Below are 22,500 nucleotides of genomic sequence, written 5' to 3'. Positions count from 1 at the left end.
GTCACTGGTAAAATGCTGTTCAGGTTCATTAAACATCAATCCAAGCCTCATTACGGCTTCGTCCACACGTACACGGGTATTTTCATAAACGTAGCTTTTTATATGCGTTTTGGGGGGTTCGTCCACACGCAAACGCGTTTTTGCTCCATGTAAACGCATCTTTTGGAAAACTCCTGCCACAGTGTAGATTTTTAAAAACTCCGGCTATGTGTTCCCGTGTGGACACGGTAAACGGAGTTTTTGCATGGGTCGTTTAACGTTTAGCCGTTGTCGTGTGGACAGAGAGATTTTTTTAAACAGGGCCGTGTAGACGCGGAGGTTTTCAAAAACGAAAACGAAATATCTGCGTTTATGAAAATACCCGTGTACGTGTGGACGAAGCCTACATCTCACTGCTGAAACCATCAGATGTCTTTAAAAACACACTGGTCATGTGATCAGTGTGTGTGTGTGTGTGTGTGTGTGTGTGTGTGTGTGTGTGTGTGTGTGTGTGTGTGTGTGTGTGTGTGTGTGTGTGTGTGTGTGTGTGTGTGTGTGTGTGTGTGTGTGTGTGTGTGTGCGTGCGTGCGTGCGTGCGTGCGTGCGTGCGTGCGTGCATGTGTGTCATTTGTTTGTATTGTGCATCGTTCTTATTTGGTTTTATATAATAACAGTAGATATAAATGTATATATTATATAATAACATAAATATAATGTACTTACTTCCTGGGATCGCTTTGACATGAAGTACAGAGGAGAGGATGAGGAGGGTGGCTGTAATCTTCATCATCACTGATCAAAACTGAACTGAATTTAATAGATGAGAATAAACAGATCAGAATAAACAGATCAGAATAAACAGATCAGAATAAACAGATCAGAATAAACAGATCAGAGTAAACAATGCTTACTGGAGGAGAAGTTCTGGAGTCTGAAAGAGAATGAAGGAGGACTCGTTCTTTAGTTCAGAAGAATCAGCCAATCAGATTAAAGATATGGTGTTACATCATCTGTCTCTGGAAAGAGGACAGTCTGGATTATTGCACATATCATGAACAGTATAGCTGCTGCTGATGCACCTTATGTCTCCTCATGTACATACTGTACCTTATGCACCTTATGTCTAACCTCACGTACATACTATATGTAAATATCTTTGTTTAATTCATCTTTTATTTTCTCCTTGCCCCTCCCCCGTCTTCTTTTCTTTCTCTTTCTGAGAAAATCAAAAACAATGGAGCTGCACTAAAAATAATTTTACCCACTTTTTTACACATTTAACCTGTGATGTGACAATAAAGATGATTCTGATTATGTTGAAGAGAAACACAAGAAAGAAAGAAAGAAAGAAAGACAGAAAGAAAGAAAGGGGAACAACTTGAATCAGAAAGTAAAATATCTGGTCACTTCAGAAGAGAAAACCCAAATAAAATGCTGGAGCACTCCACTGGTCTACTCTGCACATATGTATTATTATGCAGGGTCACAAGGGGGTGTGGTCTCTGAAGACCATATTCACACAGTGGCCATTTTGCTATTAAGTTAATGAAATGCCACCCCGTTACAATTCCATAGTGTAAAATAATACCAGTCAGAGTTCCATAGCCTTTGTCCCCCCACCCCCCCCCCCCCCCCCTCCAACAAAATCTACCCCCCCCTACTGACAGAGGCTAAAATCACGTGTGTGTGTGTGTGTGTGTGTGTGTGTGTGTGTGTGTGTGTGTGTGTGTGTGGGTGTGGGTGTGGGTGTGTGGGTGCGTACGTACGTGCGGTTGGTTGAAGCTTCTCACTGGAAACTCCCCAAACTTGTATTTCACTTCCTGATTCACTCAACAGCCAATCAGGATTATTATTTTATTACACATCAGCAGTTACTAGAGAGAGACATGTTGATGTGAACAACCTGACAGACTGACTGTACATTTACTTATTTATTTATTTATGTATTGTTTTATTTGACTCGTTTTGACAATGTAAACATATCATGACAATAAGGACACTTTGAATCTAATCGTGTGTGTGTGTGTGTGTGTGTGTGTGTGTGTGTGTGTGTGTGTGTGCGTGCGTGCGTGCGTGCGTGCGTGCGTGCGTGCGTGCGTGTGTGCGCGGGCGGGCGGGCGGGCGGGCGGGCGTGCACGTGCGTGCGTGCGTGCGTGTGTGTGTGTGTGTGTGTGTGTAAGCACAGCAACATCTAATCAGCCTACTTTTGACCAATCATGTACCTCTCACCTGAAACAGTTCAGGATGCCTGATGAAGGTCCAAGCGGCCGAAACGTTCTATTCTAAATACATTTCTTTATAAGTGAAGACAGTGTGTGGGACTCCCTCTCCCTTCTCCCTTTATCTTCCATATTAATGATGATGAATGACATCTTGAACATGTCGAAAACAAGCCTCACAGGCAACAACACAATACTATAATTCTACATGTTCAAAAAGGAGTAGAATAAGTATAAAACGTATTTAATCTACCTCTTTGTTCCTCTTACTTCAGCGTCATCGCTTGACGTCTATATTTTTACATAATACCAACATGGTATAAATTTAAATAAAACTAATCTTTCACCACAGACAAATTAGAAAGATAATTAAATAATGTAATAATGTAATTTATATACGTATATATAAACTTACAGTATTTATATATTCAATAAATATATTCTATATTCTATCTAAATATATTATCAACAATCATACATACAGGGTGTATCATGAGAGTGAGTCACTGTCCAGCCAATCACTGTTCTATGATTGCAGGTGTTGCTGATTGTAATCAAATGACTGTATGGATGTATTTAAATATTTCTGTATATCCTTGTTAGGTGTTCCATGATTGATGATACTTTGTGTTCATATCATGGTGTCAGTGTAATATATACTGACGGAGAGAAATGTGTTCATTTGAATGCATTGATGCTCATCACCTTTGACCTGTGGTGTAGGCCAGTGGTTCTCAACCTGTGGGTCGGGTCCCCCAGGGGGGTCCCCAGGTGAGTTTGGGGAGGTGACAGTGAAGAGAACATTTTAAGGACTTTTAAGACCTTTTTAATAAATAAAAAAAAACAGAAGACTATTTTTAAATAGCCGATCTACAAGCTCTTTTAGAGCATGTAGATCTATTTATCTGTGGGAACTGAGTCAAACTAAATGTAACGCCCCAACTCCTACAATTCTAAGTCTTTTTCAGGGTGTGGGGTCCTGAAGTAAACTTTCAAACATGGCAACATGATATAACCACAATATTCCATCTAAATTGGTAAACACTGGAAGGTCTAATATTGTACTGGGTGATTCTTGAGTTTTGCAGTCATGTCCCATCTGGGGGGATGCGATCATCAATTTGCATTCCCAAGCACTCCAAAAGTTCTGGCCATTGTTTAAGTTTAGAAGCCCAGGTGAGAGAAAACACCTCTTGATTTGATTAACCAAAGAAGACAGAAGAAGCTTTTATTCTATTGTGTTCAGATCTTTCCTGCCTTTTGTCCTGAAACAGAAGTTCCCAGCTTTAAGTGTGAACCCAAAACAAATCACAGAGCCAAGTTCTTTTGTGACCAAGAGGCTGATTTCAGGACTATTGTCCTTATGCAAGGGTGATGGTCAAAGTGGAACATCTGTTAATTCCCTCTGTCTCTAGGACATGGGGCAGAGATGAAGTTGGAGTCAGATTGTTATTTCTTGGTAAAAGCTTATTTTGTATTAAGTAACACAGTGTGAAAACATATGCTATGGTTGAAATGAATAAAGCTTGATAATTATGACTGGTGTTGTTAACCAAGAGAAATGTCATTAAGGAAAAGATTCAGTCTGGTGTGAATGTGGCTTTTATTTGACTCATTGTATTTCTAACTGTTGTTTGCAACCATGAAGTTTAAAGTGTGTGGATTCATTTTAAAGCTTGAGAGATGTTGAACAAGAAATACTAAACCAGCCTTTGTGTAAACGTAAAGTTTGATAAATAGAAATAAGACAAGATTGTTACACTGTATAACTGCTAAATGTGTGATACCAACATGGTAGGCGGGGACTCGGCCCGACAACGTCCCTGTCAGAACTATAGAAATTGGGGGCTGGGCTTTTGAACCACCTGGCCCCACCTCTTGGTGCAGGAGGTAAACAGTGTATAAATTGTTGTGTTTGTATGTGACTGGGTGCTCTGCCTGATCGGACCACCCTGGCAGACGGCCAGTCAGGCTGAAATAAAAGATGCTTGACTTAAATCCTTGGACCACTGGACTCCTCTACTTTGAAGCTTCTTTTCCAGGAAACTGGTATTAATAGCCCGCTCTTGGGATCAAAAATATACAACAGTCCCCAGTTCAAATATAATTTTTTTTGGGGGGTCCCCATGCAGTTCAAAATATGATTATTATGGGGGGTTGCGGCCTGAAAAGGTTGAGAACCCCTTTTCTCAATCTTTATGAAAATTGGCGCTAGAATTATGACATTATACATTCTTGTATTGTATAAAACTGTCTGTCTGGTTGGAAATACTGTTGTTAGCCATGTTATGTGAATGACTTGGTTATCTTTTCCCCTTATAGAGCACCGAAGTCCTGACGTCACTACCAGTAGAGGGCGCTTTTCGCAGGTTCGTGGCTTTACTTTTTGTGTTGATATCCTCATTGGGGAATCTTACATCGCTTCATAAAAGAACTTTGTCCCAAAAATAAACATGCCACCCTGGCAATTTTACTCATATGGATATGAAGCATCAACTGAAGGTGTAAATGTACACATTTACCCAAAGAGTAACACAATATAAACACTAGAAACGAGTCAAAAAACCCAAAGACTACATTACCCATGAACGCGGCTGCTGTAAGGACAGTGATATCAGACCCGGAAGTAGTAGCTCTTAAGACTTTTAAGGCATAATTCATTCCATTTTCGCCAGAAACAGGCTGTATCAAATATGAATGAATATCATAAACAATGCAGAGCCACCTCCCTGACAAAAACGCCAGGGTGTTGTGTTTATGTTTGGAACACAGTTCTTATATGACGTGATCTAAGATTCCCAAATCTAAGATTTCAACACAAAAAATAAAGCCACAAACCCGTGAAACTAGTGCCCTCTAGTGGCAGTGGCATCAGACTTCAGTGCTCTATAGTGCTGGCTTACAACAGCTTCTGAGGATTTGTTCCCAGTATGGTATTCATTTTAACATCACGTATAACGCCAAGAAAAGTAGCATTATGATGTAAAGAGGACACAACAGGCAGTATTTCCTCTCACAGAGGATCTCACAGATGATAGAGACATCCATAGACTGTGTTGCAAAGTGTACGCTCAGGCAAACATCTTAGTTAGGACATTGTATAAATGCTCTTCAGATGTTAAGGTTTCTTTGAAGTAACTATAGGATTAGTCATAGGGCTACTAGAGATGTGTGATTTAGAGGTGTAGTTGCATGTTGTTCCCACTGGAGGGCGCAATACACTTAATACACTCTATATATTCAGGAACTGCTTCCTGTTCTGTAAGCGTCACTGCCAGGTGGTTTTGTTTGGTTGCTGAAGAACTTCTGGTATGAAAACACACAATAATCATTTATTATAGATAATTTACTGGTATGAAAACACATGATACTGACCAGGACACTGACCATGACTATACATTATTCCATTGTATTTGAAGTAGGCTACTATATCCTTAGTTAAGTTGTAAGATATTATGAAGAAGAAAATAAGTCAATGAGGTCTCATAAGAACAAAGAAAAAGAACAGAATAATTTACTATTCTGCTCTTTGTGCAGATTGTGTTTTTGACAACCCAGGGAGTGTGAATAGTACGATGGTGGAAGGGGTGTGGCCAGCCGTAGGACCCGCCCACAGAGGATATCTGACCTGCTTGATTCATCTATACAGGTAAGACCCTGAGTAGCAGTTCTCCACCTCCACCTCTGTCCTAGTAGTAGGACGTTTGTCTCTGTCAAAATGGCCGCTAGTCCAACTTACATTTGGAACCAAATACCGTAGAAAAAACATTGAACGTATTATTTCCAACTAAATTGGGGGATGTCCTTTCATTTGGTGATACTTTTGAGATCACCAGAATTCATGAACATGCGTTTAGATCAAGGTCAATGTACAACTTCACCCACAAATGAGCAATCAGTTGAAATTTGCAATTGAACGCTTGGGTTGTGACCCTGTGGTGAATTGACTGGAGCTGTTTGATTGGACTGTAGAGAAACAGATCGACACCACCAGACTGATAAACCAATTGCTTTTCCAGTGGTGGAAAAAGTACTCCATTTGTTTTACTTAAGTAAAAGTATCAATACTGCAATGGAGAAATACTCGGTTACAAGTACAAGTCCGTAATTCAAAACTGAGTTAAGTAAAAGTACAAAAGTATAGGCATCAAAATATACTTAAAGTACCAAAAGTAAAAGTATTTTTTTTTGTGTGTGGAAAATAGCAGATCTAGCCTAGGTATAACATAGGGCTAAAGTGGTTAATGTGTTCTACTTTGTTCTACTTTGGGTCATTCCGGGTAAAGTGACAGCAGAAGGCTTCCCATACCCAGCTATGTGTTTTGTCCTCTGTTGGCAGCACTCAGCTGGGTGAAGCTGGAAAACACATGGATGAAATAGGTCTAAATCATTGGTTCTCAAAGTGGGGCCCGGGGACCCCCAGGGGTCCTTGGGGGGGGTACCAGGGGGTCCCCAGCAAAATGAATTAATATATATAGCGTCACAATATTTTTAACCTCTTTAACCTTTTATACTTTAGCTATTCAAAAAATAGCCCATAGGGTGCATCCACACATAAGATACAAGCTGAAAAATGGCTGGCAGTGGGTGATTTATTTATTTACTCTGGCAGTGAATGAGTGTACGGAGGAAAAAAAACATAAAATGTGGAAATGATGGAGATATCAGGGTTTCTTCTGGACAGTGACGATATGCACTGAAGACTTTGAAGGAATCTAATGAACGTGTTTTATGAGGTCACAGTGAAATTGACCTTTGCTTTGACCACGTGCTTTAACTTCAGTTCATCATTTTAGTCCAAGAAGTGGATATTTGTGCCCAAAGTCATCATGGAATTCCTTTAACCCATTAAGACCGGGAACGCATCTGTGTCATTTTAAGATTTCTTTGGCTATATAAAAATAGCAGATATACAACGGTGCCGCGCTACGAGCTTGTACATCTGCTATTTCTTTTTGTTGAAAAATCCTGAAAATGTGTGCAAATCTTTAGTTTGAATATATATATATATATATACTTTTTTAAAGATAAAGTTTTGAATTCAAATCTTTGCTTCTGGGGAATGTCTTCTAAATCCTCACAGTTTTTCATTCCCAAAGTTTGTTTCAATTTAATTTTTGACTTATTGTTGCTATATTATCAATGGTTTTCAAACTTTTTTCATGTCAAAGACCCCAAAATAATATCTATTTGTCCGCGGACCCCCTCCCATCTAAAACCTTTTTTTTCCCAGGGACCCCCAGAACCAAAGATTTGAGCAAAAAATGTATATAAAAGATTTGCACAAATGTTCAAGATTGTTCTAAAAATAGCAGATCTACAAGCTCATAGCGCGGCACTCTGTGCTGCGCTATGAGCTTGTATATCTGCTATTTTTGAATAGCCAAATAAATCTTAAAATGACACACAAGCGTTCCCTTCCCGGTCTTAAAGGGTTAAGACGCTCAGGAGGTCAGCGTCCAGATGGACCCTCACAGGTCTATAACTCTAGAGAGAGTAAAGGATGTGATTACTATCTGCTCTGTCTGGATTACACATGTCTCCTGAGAGCTGATGAGTGGAGGAGGCTGCCTGTTGCCAGGCTGTATATTCACTGATAAGTGGTGGGAAAAGTACTCACATTTTTTACTTAAGTAAAAGTATCAATACTGCAATGTAGAAACACTCTTTTATTTACAAAAGTAAATGTACTCATTATGCAGAATGCCCCATTTCACAAGCTTTCAATACACATTGTATAAAAATCTTTTGAAAATAGCAGATCTACAAGCTCACAATGCATCGCACCATGACACGTTGTGAGCTTGTAGATCGGCTATTTTCAAATAGCCTGCGTATATGGCTGAAGAGGTTAATGTATGTTTATGTTAATAATGTAAAAGTAAAAGTACAAGTATTGAAAACTGGAAATACTCCAGTAAAGTAAAAAATACCTCAAAAGGGTGCTTAAGTACAATAATGAGTACATGTAACTGGTTACTTTCCACCTCATGTCACTGATTACTGGTTCAGCAGAGCATGACTCTGATGCCCTCTGCTGGCAGTCCCAGGTAAGGTCAACATGGAGGCTCATAATCACACTAGACATATCAGTGACTTTTCTGTCAGAATAATAATTATTCCAGAGACTCAGACCCATAAACTATATTATTTCCCTCTCTGTTAAAAAAAAAAGTCCTGATCTTTATCTTTGTAATGAATGTGTTCCAAGCTGTGTCTTGGATTAAGTGGGGCTGTCCCAATCTTAATTAAATTATAACCCATGTCTAAAATAATTGTTAATTGGTTTCTTTCTGGTCTGTTTCTGGCCTTGTGAGGAACACACACTTTGTCCTCGTCATCAGGTCACATTGATTTGATCCATTCAATTATGTATTAGTCAGAAATAGGGATGCACCGATATATCAGCCACATATCGGTATTGGACGATATTTGCCACTATAGGTAAACATCGGTATCAGCAAAATAATAAAAGTTAAAGTTGCAGGCGTTAGGAGGCAATTATGTTTTGTTTCTGCAGATTAACAGTTATTTCTAAATAATGAAGATTTAGGGTATTTGTTTCCCTGGAACAAAAGGGGGAAATAATAACGGAGGATGCATTCATCTCCCCTTGTGGTCTCCTCCTCCTGATAGATGTTTTTTTCAGGACACTTTTTGAAAGAAACCTGTGATTCACATCCTTAGTTTAATGCAAGGGTCTTCAACAGGGGGTCCGGGACCCCTAGGGGGTCCTTAGAGCTACTACATGGGGGTCCGCAAAATCTTTGTGTTATATCATTTGTACATTAACCACTTGAACCCTAGCATCCCTTTCCTGAGGAGAACTTTAGCCAAAAATAGCAGATCTACAAGCTCACAACGCGCGAGGCGTTATGAGCTTGTAGATCTGCTATTTTTGGCTAAAGCTTGTAGATTGGCTATTTTTGGCAAAGAGATATATAGGTGTAGAGGGAAAACGGAGCAGACCAAGTAAAAAGAAAACGTTTATCTGAAGCACAATTTTATACAATATAGAGTAGGGGGTCCCTGCTTTATCTCTCTCTCAGCTAGGGGGTCCTTGGCCTGAAAACCTTGAAGACCCCTGGTTTAATGGATGATGTCAGGTTATTCCACATTGTGGAGGCAGAGTAGTAGAATGACAAATGTCTCATATTTGTTCTAAATGTGGTACTTTACCTACATTTTGACTCAAGTACTTTTACTCAAGTTCATTTTGAATTCCAGACTTCTACTTGTAACAGTAACATAAGTAAACATGGGATTTGAGTGTCTGACAAAAGTGACATTTTAAGAGTTTTAAGCATATTTAGATTATCGTGATAATATCGTTAAGCACAATTATGTTGGTCTAAGAAAAGGTGACATGAAACTGTGTCACTATAGTCACCTGTAACCATTTGATTGGTGTTTTGGGGTCATGTGGTGTACATTTAGTTAGGATACTACTGTCAGGTAAAAATAAAAACACACTGTGTGTTGTCTCTGCTGTTGTTTCCTACTGACACAACTGAGCCAGTTAGGAGCCCCCACCGGGAGGACGTAGGGCCTCCGTCCTACTCCGTTCTACTAAGTGAATATTGTAAATGTTGATGCAACACAAATTGGTGAGCTGTAACATAATCACAACGTGGTCCTTTGTCAAAGACAGGAAATGCTCTCATACTGTAGTGTGGAATTATTGGAATTATAGAGAGAGGTGCACTCAGTGGAACGCAAATATCTGTCTGTCTGACACTGACTAACTGCTAGTCTGTCTGTCTGTCTGTCTGTCTGTCTCTGTCTCTGTGTGTCGCTCTCGCTCTCTCTCTCTCTCTCTCTCTCTGTGTGTGTGTCTGTAGGACAAAATGTAAATAGTTGAGCATAGAGCTTTGATGTGAGGTCTGTTAGATCTACACAGCTAGTCTACATGAGTTTCCCACCAGGATAGAGGAAGCTGAATAACATTATTTCAGATAATCAAGTGGGGAAACTTGGTCTTGCGTCTCTCTTCTCTCTGTCTCTCTCCCTCTCTGTAGTCTCACATTTCCAGATGAAAGACTGTCTGGCTCCTGATTGTAACATTATTATTTTTCCCCTTCTGTTTATTAACCCATTAAGACCTGAGACCGATTCTACAAATGTCTTCTAAATCCTAACAGTTTTCTGAAAAAATATTGTTGCTATATTATATATCAGTGGAACGTTTTCATGCAAGGACTCCTAAAATTAGTCCTTTATGTATTTGGCCTTCTCAAAATATTTTGAAATAAGGATCCCCAGAGGAAAAGACTTGAGTCAAAAATGTTCCCTTTAAAAATATATATATTCAAAGATTTGCACAAATGTGAAAGATCATTCAAAAATAGCAGATCTAAAAGCTCATAGCGAGTCACTTGGTGCCACGCTATGAGCTTGTAGATCTGCTATTTTTGAATAGCCAAAGTATAAAATATGGATAAATCAATCAAAGACATTTGTGTTATTATAGTTTTTTTTATATAGCCTTTGGCCATATAGCCATTGGTTCTCAAAGTGAACCAATGGTCCCCTGGTGTGTGTGTGTGTGTGTGTGTGTGTGTGTGTGTGTGTGTGTGTGTGTGTGTGTGTGTGTGTGTGTGTGTGTGTGTGTGTGTGTGTGTGTGTGTGTGTGTGTGTGTGTGTGTGTGTGTGTGTGTGTGTGTGTGTGCGTGCGTGCGCGTACGTTAGTGCATGTGGTTGTGTAATGGAAGGTGAGGAGGTCAAACCATCAATAGTTAAAGCAATGTTTGAGGAAGTCATCAGTGGGTGAAGAAGAACTTTCTGGATTTTATAAGGTCATACTGTAGCTATTTTCAACTTGGTGTCCCTATTTATGACATGTTACTATAGGCTAAAATGTCCCAAACAATGTCCAAAAACTTTTCACAAATTATCGGAAAAGAAAAACTACTTCACAATTAAAAAAAAGAAAAAAAGAATAGCAGATATACAATAGCTCACAACAAGATCACCATAGTGTCACATCGCAACAGCCAAACTGAGGGACTTTATGTAAAAAAGCTAGCCATGGTTCACATGACACTCGTCTGTCACAAGCGTCATGGCGGAATTTCTGGTTTTGGCACTTTCTCCATTTACAACCCGAACATGATTCAAGATTCAAGAGATTTACAAGGATGTACAAGTACACACTGTTAAAAACTTATGTTGGGGAGGTGCTCCAAAAACACAGAAATAAAACAGTTAATAAATATCAATACTACGCTTAAAAATACATTAAAAACAGTAAGAAGACTAGGATCAGTGCAATGCAAAGTAACACCACAGAAGTTCAGCGCATAGACTCATTTTGCAGTCTAATAGCCTGTGGGAGGAAACTGTCTTTCAGTCTGCTTGTGCTGGCCTTTATGCTCTGGTACCTCTTCCCAGAGGGCATATATAGAGTGTTTGTTCAGTAACCGTGTTAAATAGCTCTATACTGTATTGTGATAGTAATCATTGTTATAGAGTATTTCTTCAGTAACCGTGTTAAATAGCTCTATATTGTGATAGTAATCATTGTTATAGAGTATTTCTTCAGTAACCGTGTTAAATAGCTCTATATTGTGATAGTAATCATTACTATAGAGTGTTTGTTCAGTAACAGTGTTAAATAGCTCTATATTGTGATAGTAATCATTGTTATAGAGTATTTCTTCAGTAACCGTGTTAAATAGCTTTATATTGTGATAGTAATCATTACTATAGAGTGTTTGTTCAGTAACAGTGTTAAATAGCTCTATATTGTGATACTAATCATTACTATAGAGTGTTTGTTCAGTAACAGTGTTAAATAGCTCTATATTGTGAATGGGCACTCTCTTCTTGATTGGCTGAAATTGGCAACCCACCTGCAGTGACATTTAAGAGAACATGAGGCACAATGATGTTTTCTCATTCCTTTATTGATATTGTGACATTCCATTCGAACCAAGCAAATTAAAGCCAAAATCTAACATCTGAACTTGATCAGGGGCCCAGATCCCAGGGGGGAAGGAACGGATAGAAACACAACAGTGGAGCTGAAAAACGGAAAGATAAATAATCACCTCAGACCACCCTAGAGGACCAGGTCCACCCATCACCTCAGACCACCCTAGAGGGTTTAGGTCCACCCATCACCTCAGACCACCCTAGAGGGTTTAGGTCCACCCATCACCTCAGACCACCCTAGAGGACCAGGTGCACACATCACCTCAGACCACCCTAGACTCTAGGGTGGTCTGAGGTGATGTGTGGACCTAAACCCCTGGTCCTCTAGGGCCTAGAGGACCAGGTCCAGCCATCACAGGGAAATAGTGATGTCATGATGATCGTAACACATTAATTATCACACATTATAAATTATTACATAATAATAAATGACTTATGGTCAATTATAAAATAACAAAACCTTTTTCACAAACATGGTTGACTGACTTCCATTCAACCCTGACCTTTAACCTCACATAAACTATGTCTATAAACCTAACCATAAAATCACCTCAAATCCACGTCAACCTTTGCGTAACACTGGGAAAAGACAGTAATTATCGTTAGCCTTCGCTAGCCATTTAGCACTTTGAATTGTTTAAAGGACACATTAGTGAAAAAGGTTGATGATGTCATCATTGTGCTGCTGCTATGAGTATTTAAAAGCTGAATGGACACACATGTATTTCCTCCTTTCTCCACTAGGGAGCAGCAATGACTCTCTGCTTCTCTGAAAACACACTCAGGTGTTCTGTGAAAAGACAAAAAAAAACAATAAGAATCAGAATGTATTAAGTGTGTGAACATGTTAACAGAATAACCTTCCCTTATAATAGTACATAATCATTCCCAAATGATTATTAATGTGTCATTAATAACTTGTTATATGTTTGTTAATGGTTAATGATTTAATTACTTAAAACTATGAAAGGATAATAGATCATGAACAAGTTTTTAATAAACTACTTGAAAACCTAACCTCCCAGCACCCTCCCTGCAACTACAGTAACCATCAAAGTAGAAACAACTCAGTCCATTCAACATTTGACCAATACTTTGTCAATAGTGTATCTTAGTAGGAAGGGAAGCTCAGTTGGTAGAACACTCTCCTTTGGACCACAAGGTTCTGTCTTTGATCCTGCTAGTGATGGAATGATCAGTGTTTTAACTGTACTAAATCATTGGGTACAGATCATTGAAATGTTTATTTCAACCAAGAGGACCCCCCCCCATCTGATCGAATTGTCATCAGTGATACAACAAATCATTTGATTATTAAATGTGATTATTAGATTCATTATTATAATAAATTAAGCAGAAGACACATGATGATGTGAATTCACACGACCGGCATGGTTCACCAGGCTAGTTGTTTCACTTCTACACAAGCACGTTGTTTTGTGTATTTTTTTGTAGTTTTATACACTTTTATACATAAACAAAAATATTAAAGTTCAGTAAAAAGAAAGAGGAAGTGAACCTGGGTGTGTGGGAGGAGTCTAAAGATCATCATTGGTTGTCGGCACCAGAATACGACCTGATAGAAGAAGAAGAGAGACAGTTAAAACACACAAACAGATGAATTTGATGTACTGTATTGTGTGTATTTCTCCATAAAATGCATAAATGTACACACAACATTCAGTCATCAGAACTAATGTGAACATTTGACTCATATTTAGGACTAAATGTAACACTGATGTATTAAAGCTAAATGTGACAACATAGAACACACTTTGACCTCTAACTAGGTCGTCTAAACTGGTCTAAACCGGTTAAGGTTCAAAACCAATTAAACCAGTTTAGGTTGTGGCTTTACTTGTATGTTTGTTTGTGTGTTTGCATTTCTCTGAGGGTTCCACATGTCATGTGATCCTCTGTTGATCTGACCTCATTTGTTCCACTGGTAGTAGATTAATTAATGAAACATGTTAATTAAACATGTTAATCACCTCGTTTCTTCCACTGGAAGTAGATGAATCCAGACAGGAACAAGACCAGACCCAGAACCAGACCTGATGCTCCAATGGCCACCTTGTTCTTCACTGACTCTGGCATGGAGAAATCTGACAATACAAATATTATATCTCATATCATATCATATCATATTATTACAGTATATTAAAACACCTTGTTCTTCACAGACGCTGACATGGAGTCATCTGACAATAAGCTACAACAACCAAACACAATAAACAATAAACAGACGACACAGTCATTGTGAGTCTGTTAAGTAATAATGAGTCCAACCCTATTGGTCCAGTCCTTGAGGAGTTTGTCACCTGATGTGACATGTCCTTCTTAGAGCTAAATACATCCAAAACAAAGGATATGATGATAGATTTTAGAAGACATAAATCAACCTTTTACTATGATGATTATAAACCAGGCTGTGGAATGTGCAGAAAGTATCTTGGGACAGAGTCATAGACTCAGAACTGTGAGGCAGTTTGTAAAAAAGAACATCAGCGCTTGTTCTGTCTTAGAAAACTGTCTTGTTTTCACATTGATAAAACCATGATGACTCTTTTATCTACTTTTATCAAATCAATCTGGTCTGTAATCTGTTTTTATCAAATCAATCTGGTCTTTAATCTGCTTTTATCAAATCAATCTGGTCTTTTATCTGTTTTTATCAAATCAATCTGGTCTTTAATCTGCTTTTATCAAATCAATCTGGTCTTTTATCAGCTTTTATCAAACCAAGCTGGTCTTTTATCAGCTCTTATCAAATCAACCTGGTCTTTAATCTGCTTTTATCAAATCAATAAGCTCATGGCGCGACACCGAGTTCCGCGCTATGAGCATGTAGATCTGCTATTTTTGAAAAATCTTGAACATTTGTGCAAATGTTTGAATATAATTTATATATTTTATTATTTAAACAACATTTTTAACTCAAACATTTTCTTCTGGAACAACATGTTTTGATGGGGATCAGCGGCCAAAAACATATTAATTTGGGGGTCCTTGACAAGAAAAAGTTTGAGCACCACTGATATATTTTTTCAGAAAAATTAAGACATAATGAGACATTTGACAGTTACAAACGTTTGCTTTAAAAATACATATATTCAAAGATTTGCACAAATGTTCACGATTGTTTTTAAATAGCAGATCTACAAGCTCATAGTACGGCACTCGGTGCCGCGTTATGAGCTTTTATATCTGCTATTTTGACAGTAGATTACACTAGATTACAGTAACTGACCCCAGTCCATCTTGATAGGCGCGGTCAGGCTGGGATGTTCCACCATGCATGTGATCTTCTCTCCTGATCTGTAATACACACACACGATACACACACACACACACACACACACACACACACACACACACACACACACACACACACACACACACACACACACACACACACACACACAGTACTAGTACCCAATCTACACGCTGAAACGACATATTGATCCGTTGACCTTTGTTAATATTTTGTTTGACTTTGTTTGTGTAGGAGCATGAATGCCCCGCTGGGCTCTCCTCCGCTCTAGTGTTTATTGTGTATTCCACTATTCCCTCCCCATTGCAGAAACAATAGGAAGGCAAGAGGCAGAATAAACTTAATAACGAGATAAGCACGTTATAGCGTATTCCTGTGTGTGTATTCATGTAAGTATAGCACGCTCTGCGTTCGTCATGTGTGCAAGACGACGAGCTTGCTGCGTGGTTTTGTCTGGAGTGGACTGGTGATAAACATGGTCAGGAGGAATCGTGTGTGTGTGTGTGTGTGTGTGTGTGTGTGTGTGTGTGTGTGTGTGTGTGTGTGTGTGTGTGTGTGTGTGTGTGGTGGGTGGGTGGGTGGGTGGGTGGGTGGGTGTGTGTGTGTGTGTGGGTGGGTGGGTGGGTGGATGGGTGGGTGGGTGGGTCTATATGTGACTTAATATTAGCCTACCAATTAATGGGCCATTTTCAGCAAGAGAGTAACACTTGTTTTATTTTTAAAGAATATATGTATAGGTGTCTATTGGGTGTGTATTTCTCTGTATAGGTGTCTGTTAGGTGTGTACCTGGGTGTGTACTCCAGGTAGGAGTGGTACTGGTAGTACCAGTAGAGGTGTCTATTAGGTGTGTATTTCTATGTATAGGTGTCTGTTAGGTGTGTACCTGGGTGTGTACTCCAGGTAGGAGTGGTACTGGTAGTACCAGTAGAGGTGTCTATTAGGTGTGTATTTCTATGTCTAAGTGTCTGTTAGGTGTGTACCTGGGTGTGTACTCCAGGTAGGAGTGGTACTGGTAGTACCAGTCTCCATCAGACAGCTCGGCGGTAGAGGAGAGACCAGAGGTCAAAGGTTCTTGACCTATCCACCAGGTTACCAGGATCACTTTAGGATAGAAATCGTAACTGCTGCACCTCAGCATGTGAGTGTGTTCACCACGACGAGGGGGAGTCTCTGACTTCAGTCTCACTTTGGGCTCCACTGGATAAATAAGATTATTATTATTATCATTATCATTATTATTACACTTATTAATATATACCAGTCATTTGAACATGTCATTATCATTAATACTTGTATATTAGCCAAATGAGATCCAAATGATCTAGAAAGCTTCAACAGGCTTACAACCCCTCCCGCTCACTCAGATCAGCTAACACAGGGAAGCTGTCAGAATCTTCTCTAAAAATCCCTGAACAACGCTCCTCACGTCCTAGACTCTTCTCCCTTCTGGCTCCCAAACGGTGGAACGAACTGCCCATTGCAGTTAGAGCTGCAGACTCACTCCCAATCTACCACCATAATCTGCAGACTGTAGCACTAGACCTAGCCTTGAACTAGAACTAGATTTTCTTTAGTTTTTGTCGCATTCCTAAGCCAATAATTTGATGACCGGCGGTCTCTCCAATAGGAGACTCAAAGAGTCTCCTTTGAGTCTCCTACCAGAGACATTAGCATCTTTCCAATCTCAAAATACTTTGTTCCAGGGACCCCCAGAAGCAAAGATTTGAGTTAAAAATGTTAGCTTGAAAATAATATAAATATATGAATTTACACACATTTTCTTGATTTAAAAAAAATAGCAGATCTACAAGCTCATAGCGCGGCACTCGGTGCCGAGCTATGAGCTTGTAGATCTGCTATTTTTTAATAGCCGAAGTATAAAATAATGCTTTTTAGCTCAAATCAAAATGTGACACAGATGCTTCTTCAGATCTTAATGGGTTAAGAGGATCTGACATGTTTCTCAGCAGATTAAGTAATGTTTTATAATCATTATCAGATCAATATTAACACCATTAATCATCTCTGAATAGAATCATGTGATTTCATGTTATAGTTTATGAGGTGATGAGTGTTGAGTGCTGCTCTGAGATCAGCTCACCTCTCTTGTTCAGAACAGAGGAGTAGTCGATCTCAATGTTGGGTTTGCAGGATGCCTCTCGTGCTGATCTCACATGAGCCAGTGTTGTAGGATCTTTATTGAGGCGCTCTGCGTTATTCACACCAAACTCAGTGTATCCAACATACTGATCTACTCTACTGTCCCACCTGAGGAACTCATCACCATCGAAATTATATGACAATATGAACTGTATGTCCTTCAGCTCACTGGAGTTAAACACACAGCGTTGAGCCACATAGAACACATATGCATCTGGAAATAGACAATTAAAAATGTCATTAAGTTTTATTATCATCTGTATAATATCAACACTAGGCTAAGTGCCCCCTATCGGCCAAATATGTCACTACATAAAGTGTAAAATAGGTTCAGGATGTGAAATATGGCATTAAAATGTTTTTAATGAATATTGAATATCTTAAATACAATGAAATTGAGCTACCAGTTAAATGTCCAGTTGTCTGTCTGTCTGTCTGTCTGTCTGTCTGTCTGTCTGTCAGACCCCATCATGTATTTCCAGGATAAACCCTTTTTTATAACTACTATATATAGGCTATTTGAAAATAGAAGATCTACAAGCTCATAGCGTGGCACCGAGTGCCGCGCTATGAGCTTGTAGATCTGCTATTTTCAAACATTTTAGTACTTTTGGTACTTTAAGTAAATTTTCATGCAAATACTTTTGTACTTTTACTCAAGTCATTCTTGAATTCAGGACTTTTACTTGTAACAGAGTACTTCTACATTGCAGCATTGATTATTTTACTTAAGTAAAACATTTGAGTACTTTTCCCATCAGTGACTCTAGTCAGCAAACAAGGTAAATAGTCACATATAGAGAGTAGAGAGAACAATGAAGAGCCTCAAAGAAACTATAGGATACCAGGTCAATCAATATTACAATTTTGGGGGGTCTCCAGTTGAAATAGGATTATTATTTTAACCCCCCCCCCCCCCCCCCCAAATGTTTGGCCACACCCACAGATTCAAACCAACCCCCCAAGGTGATAGGCCACGCCCACCCCCAGCCGACAGCAGATCTACAAGCTCATGAGCTTTTTTTGTATTGATCAATAAATGAAACAACCATAAAGTAACACACTCTACCATCCTTCAGTGGTGGAAAAAGTACTCAAATGTTTTACTTAAAAGTATCAAAAATTGCAATATAGAGAAATACTCTGTTACAATTAAACGTCCGGAATTCAAAATATACTTGAGTAAAAGTACAAAAGTATTTGCATCAAAATGTACTTAAAGTACAAAAAGTAAAAATACTCATTATACAAAATGTCCCATTTTATGTCTTGAAATGTATACAAATCTTTTGAAAATAGCAGATCTACAAGCTCACAATGCATCAAATCGTGATTAGTGACGCATTGTGAGCTTGTAGATTGGCTATTTTCAAATGGCCTATAGGGCTGAAGTGGTTACTGTATGATTTGTAATAATAATCAAAATCTACAAAGTAACTAGTAACTAAAGTTTTCAAATAATTGTGTGGAGTAAAAGTACAATACTAAAAGTACAATACAAGTACATACTAATGCATAGATTTGTTAAATAAAATAAAAATAAAGCACCTTGAGCACATATTCATGTTTACTAGAAATACATATTATTTAGAAAACATTTCACCATAAATGCTTCATATACATGTTTAAACATGTTCATTAATGTTAAATATATTCAACCGTTCTAGTTAATAACTATTGTGTTCATAGTATTCATGTACCTTTCACTGGTGGTTTCTTCAAGGCAGTGCGAATGTTGTCCAGGTTGAGTTTGCAGATCGCCTGCTCATACAAAGCTACTTCATAAGCTCCTGCGTAGGTCACATGATCTACAAATGGAGGCTGAGGCTCCACCACCTTCCCTTTGTTGAAGTCTGCGTACACCAACACTTCACCATCCAGTGCATACATGTGCTCTTTATATGAGTCTTTAACTGTGTCTGAACAGCCAGTGAGTTGAATGTCCTCATGGAACACTGGTAATAAAACAAAGATGACATTAAATTCAACAACGAACTTCTTCACAGTGACAATAACACATAATCATCATGTTAAACAATCATGTGTGCAGTGGTGGAAAAAGTACTCAAATGTTTTACTTAAGTAAAAGTATCAATACTGCAATTTACAAGTAAAAGTCCGGAATTCAAAGTATTGCCATAAAAATGTATTTAAAGTGCTAAAATGTTTGAAAATAGCAGATCTACAAGCTCACAACGCGTCGCGATGCGACGCGTTGTGAGCTTGTAGATCTGCTATTTTCAAACAGCCTAGGTATAAAATAGGGCTAAAGTGGTTAATGTATTTTTTACAATGTTAAAATTTATATCTGCAAAGTAACTAGTAACTAAAGTTTTCAAATAATTGTAGTGGAGTAAAAGTACAATATTTGCCTGTGAGATGTAGTGGAGCAGAAGTAAAAGTACTGGACATTGGAAATACTCCAGTAAAGATAAGTACCTCAAAATTGTACTTGAGTACAGTACTTGAGTAAATGTAATTAGTTACAGTACTTTACACCACTGCATGTTTGGTTCTTATATGAAGTAAAAGGTTGGATATTAAAAGTAACTTCCTGTCAAACAGATTCAAATGTTTTTTTTGTTTTGTATTTTATTATGAAAGTAATTCATACAGAATGATTTATTTCATGATGTCACAACAACAGTTCCTAACATCTGTTTTAATGTTTATGTATTTGGACCAACATTCAAGATCCAATACTGTATATACATGTAGTAAAAGGAGTGCGTGTGTGTGTGTGTGTGTGTGTGTGTGTGTGTGTGTGTGTGTGTGTGTGTGTGTGCGTGCGTGCGTGCGTGCGTGCATGCTCGTGTTTGTGTCCTTTGTTTGTATTGTGCATTGTTCAGATATCATTATATATATAATAACAGTAGATCTAAATGTATAAATTATATAATAACATATATATAATTTACTTACTTCCTGGGATCGCTTTGACATGAAGTACAGAGGAGAGGATGAGGAGGGTGGCTGTAATCTTCATCATCACTGATCAAAACTGAACTGAATTTAATAGATGAGAATAAACAGATGAGAATAAACAGATCAGAATAAACAGATCAGAATAAACAGATGTTTACTGAAAGAGAAGTTCTGGAGTCTGAAAGAGAATGAAGGAGGATCTGTTCTGTAGTTTAGAATAATCAGCCAATCAGATTAAAGATATGATGTTACATCATCTGTTTCCAAGAAGACGACAGTCTGTATTATTGCACATATCATGAACAGTATAGCTGCTGCTGATGCACCTTATGTCTCCTCAAGTACATGCTGTACCTTATGCATTTTATGTCTAACCTCATGCACATATCTTTGTTTAATCATCTTTTATTCTCTCCTTGCCCCTCCCCCATCTTCTTTTCTTTCTCTTTCTCAAAATAACTAAAACGATGGAGCTGCACTAAAAATAATTTCACCCACTTCTTTACACCTTTAACCTGTGATGTGACAATAAAGATGATTCTGATTCTGTTGAAGATAAACACAAGAAAGAAAGAAAGAAAGAAAGAAAGAAAGAAAGAAAGAAAGAAAGAAAGAAAGGGGGACAACTTGAATCAGAAAGTAAAATATCTGGTCACTTCAGAAGAGAAAACCCAAATAAAATGCTGGAGCACTCCACTGGTCTACTCTGCACATATGTATTATTATGCAGGGTGACAAGGGGGTGTGGTCTCTGAAGACCATATTCACAAGGCGGCCATTTTGCTATTAAAGGGATATTTCACTTTCAAAAAATCTTTGGGTCATTTTATCGTCTACTCAGGTTTTGTCAGCCCCCCAGACCGTTTTTAAGTTGCTTGATTCAGTATGTATATATTTGATATACATTTAATCAGACACGCCCCCTTCCTATACATACTCCTATAACTTCAAACTCCATTTTTAACATGTTAGATTCATCAAAAACACCCGTGCTTGGTTCTGGTGACTCATCCTGCCCTAATAATACGTGAGGGGGCCGTGTTTTTTCGATACGTTTCTTTATTTATTTTAAATATTTTTTTCTAGAAAATGAAAAAAATGAATTACAATAAAAATATCAAATAAAATAAATGAAAAAAGTTATCAAAAAAAACACGGCCCCCTCGCGTATTAGTAGGGCAGGGTGAGTCGCCAGAACGAAGGACGGGTGTTTTTGATGAATTTAACATGTTTTGTTAATTTTTGTTTGAAGTTATAATGGGTTTGTAGAGGAAGGGGTGTGTCTAATAAAATGAATATCAAATAGTGAATCAAGCAACTTAAAAACGGTCTGGGGGGCTGACAAAAGCCTGAGTAGATGATAAAATGACCCAAAGTTTTTTTGAAAGTCAAATATCCCTTTAAGTTAATGAAATGCCACGCGGTTTCTTCAATGAAAAATATAAAAATGGCCGCTATGTGAATATGGTCTATTATTTCCAATTCCATATAGTGTAAAATAATACCAGTCAGAGTTCCATAGCTTTTGTCTCCCCCCTCCCCACCCCCCCTCCGACGAAATCTTGCCCCCCAACTGACAGAGGCTAAATTCGCGTGTGTGTGTGTGTGTGTGTGTGTGTGTGTGTGTGTGTGTGTGTGTGTGTGTGTGTGTGTGTGTGTGTGTGTGTGTGTGTGTGTGTGTGTGTGTGTGTGTGTGTGTGTGTGTGTGTGTGTGTGTGTGTGTGTGTGTGTGTGTGTGTCATTTTTGTTTGTATTGTGCATCGTTCATATTTGGTGTTATATAATAACAGTAGATATACATGTATGTATTATATAATAACATAAATATAATTTACTTACTTCCTGGGATTCTTTGACATGAAGTACAGAGGAGAGGATGAGGAGGGTGGCTGTAATCTTTATCATCACTGATCAAAACTGATCTGAATTTAATAGATGGGAATAAACAGATCAGAATAAACAGATCAGAGTAAACAGATCAGAATAAACAGATCAGAATAAACAGATCA

The 22,500-nt window shown here is 38.3% G+C and overlaps 2 protein-coding genes across 2 annotated transcripts in view; both read right to left on the bottom strand.

The window, feature by feature from the left end:
* The window catches only part of LOC311042946 (H-2 class II histocompatibility antigen, E-S beta chain-like), a 57,441-nt gene extending 35,032 nt beyond the window's left edge, over positions 1-22,409 (bottom strand). Inside the window, exons 1-3 of the mRNA XM_084054053.1 lie at positions 22,331-22,409; positions 20,489-20,572; positions 19,267-19,521 (exon numbers count right to left, since the gene is read on the bottom strand). Coding sequence (XP_083910179.1) covers positions 19,267-19,521; positions 20,489-20,555 — 322 coding nt within the window. The 5' untranslated portion in view covers positions 20,556-20,572; positions 22,331-22,409. The remainder of the gene's footprint in view (positions 1-19,266; positions 19,522-20,488; positions 20,573-22,330) is intronic.
* On the bottom strand, positions 14,115-16,884 carry LOC311043201 (HLA class II histocompatibility antigen, DRB1 beta chain-like; the record flags this gene model as incomplete). Its single annotated transcript, XM_084054382.1, has 4 exons — positions 14,115-14,236; positions 15,382-15,449; positions 16,387-16,483; positions 16,833-16,884. 4 exons carry the CDS (start codon positions 16,882-16,884, stop codon positions 14,115-14,117), a joined length of 339 nt encoding a protein of 112 aa, XP_083910508.1.
* Positions 22,410-22,500: the final 91 nt, after the last annotated feature.

The sequence above is a fragment of the Gymnoscopelus microlampas genome, assembly GCF_963454915.1.
Source record: "Gymnoscopelus microlampas genome assembly, chromosome: 4".
Taxonomy (NCBI): domain Eukaryota; kingdom Metazoa; phylum Chordata; class Actinopteri; order Myctophiformes; family Myctophidae; genus Gymnoscopelus; species Gymnoscopelus microlampas.
Note: the sequence above shows the minus strand (reverse complement) of the source record. Positions and strands in the feature narration are given on the sequence as shown.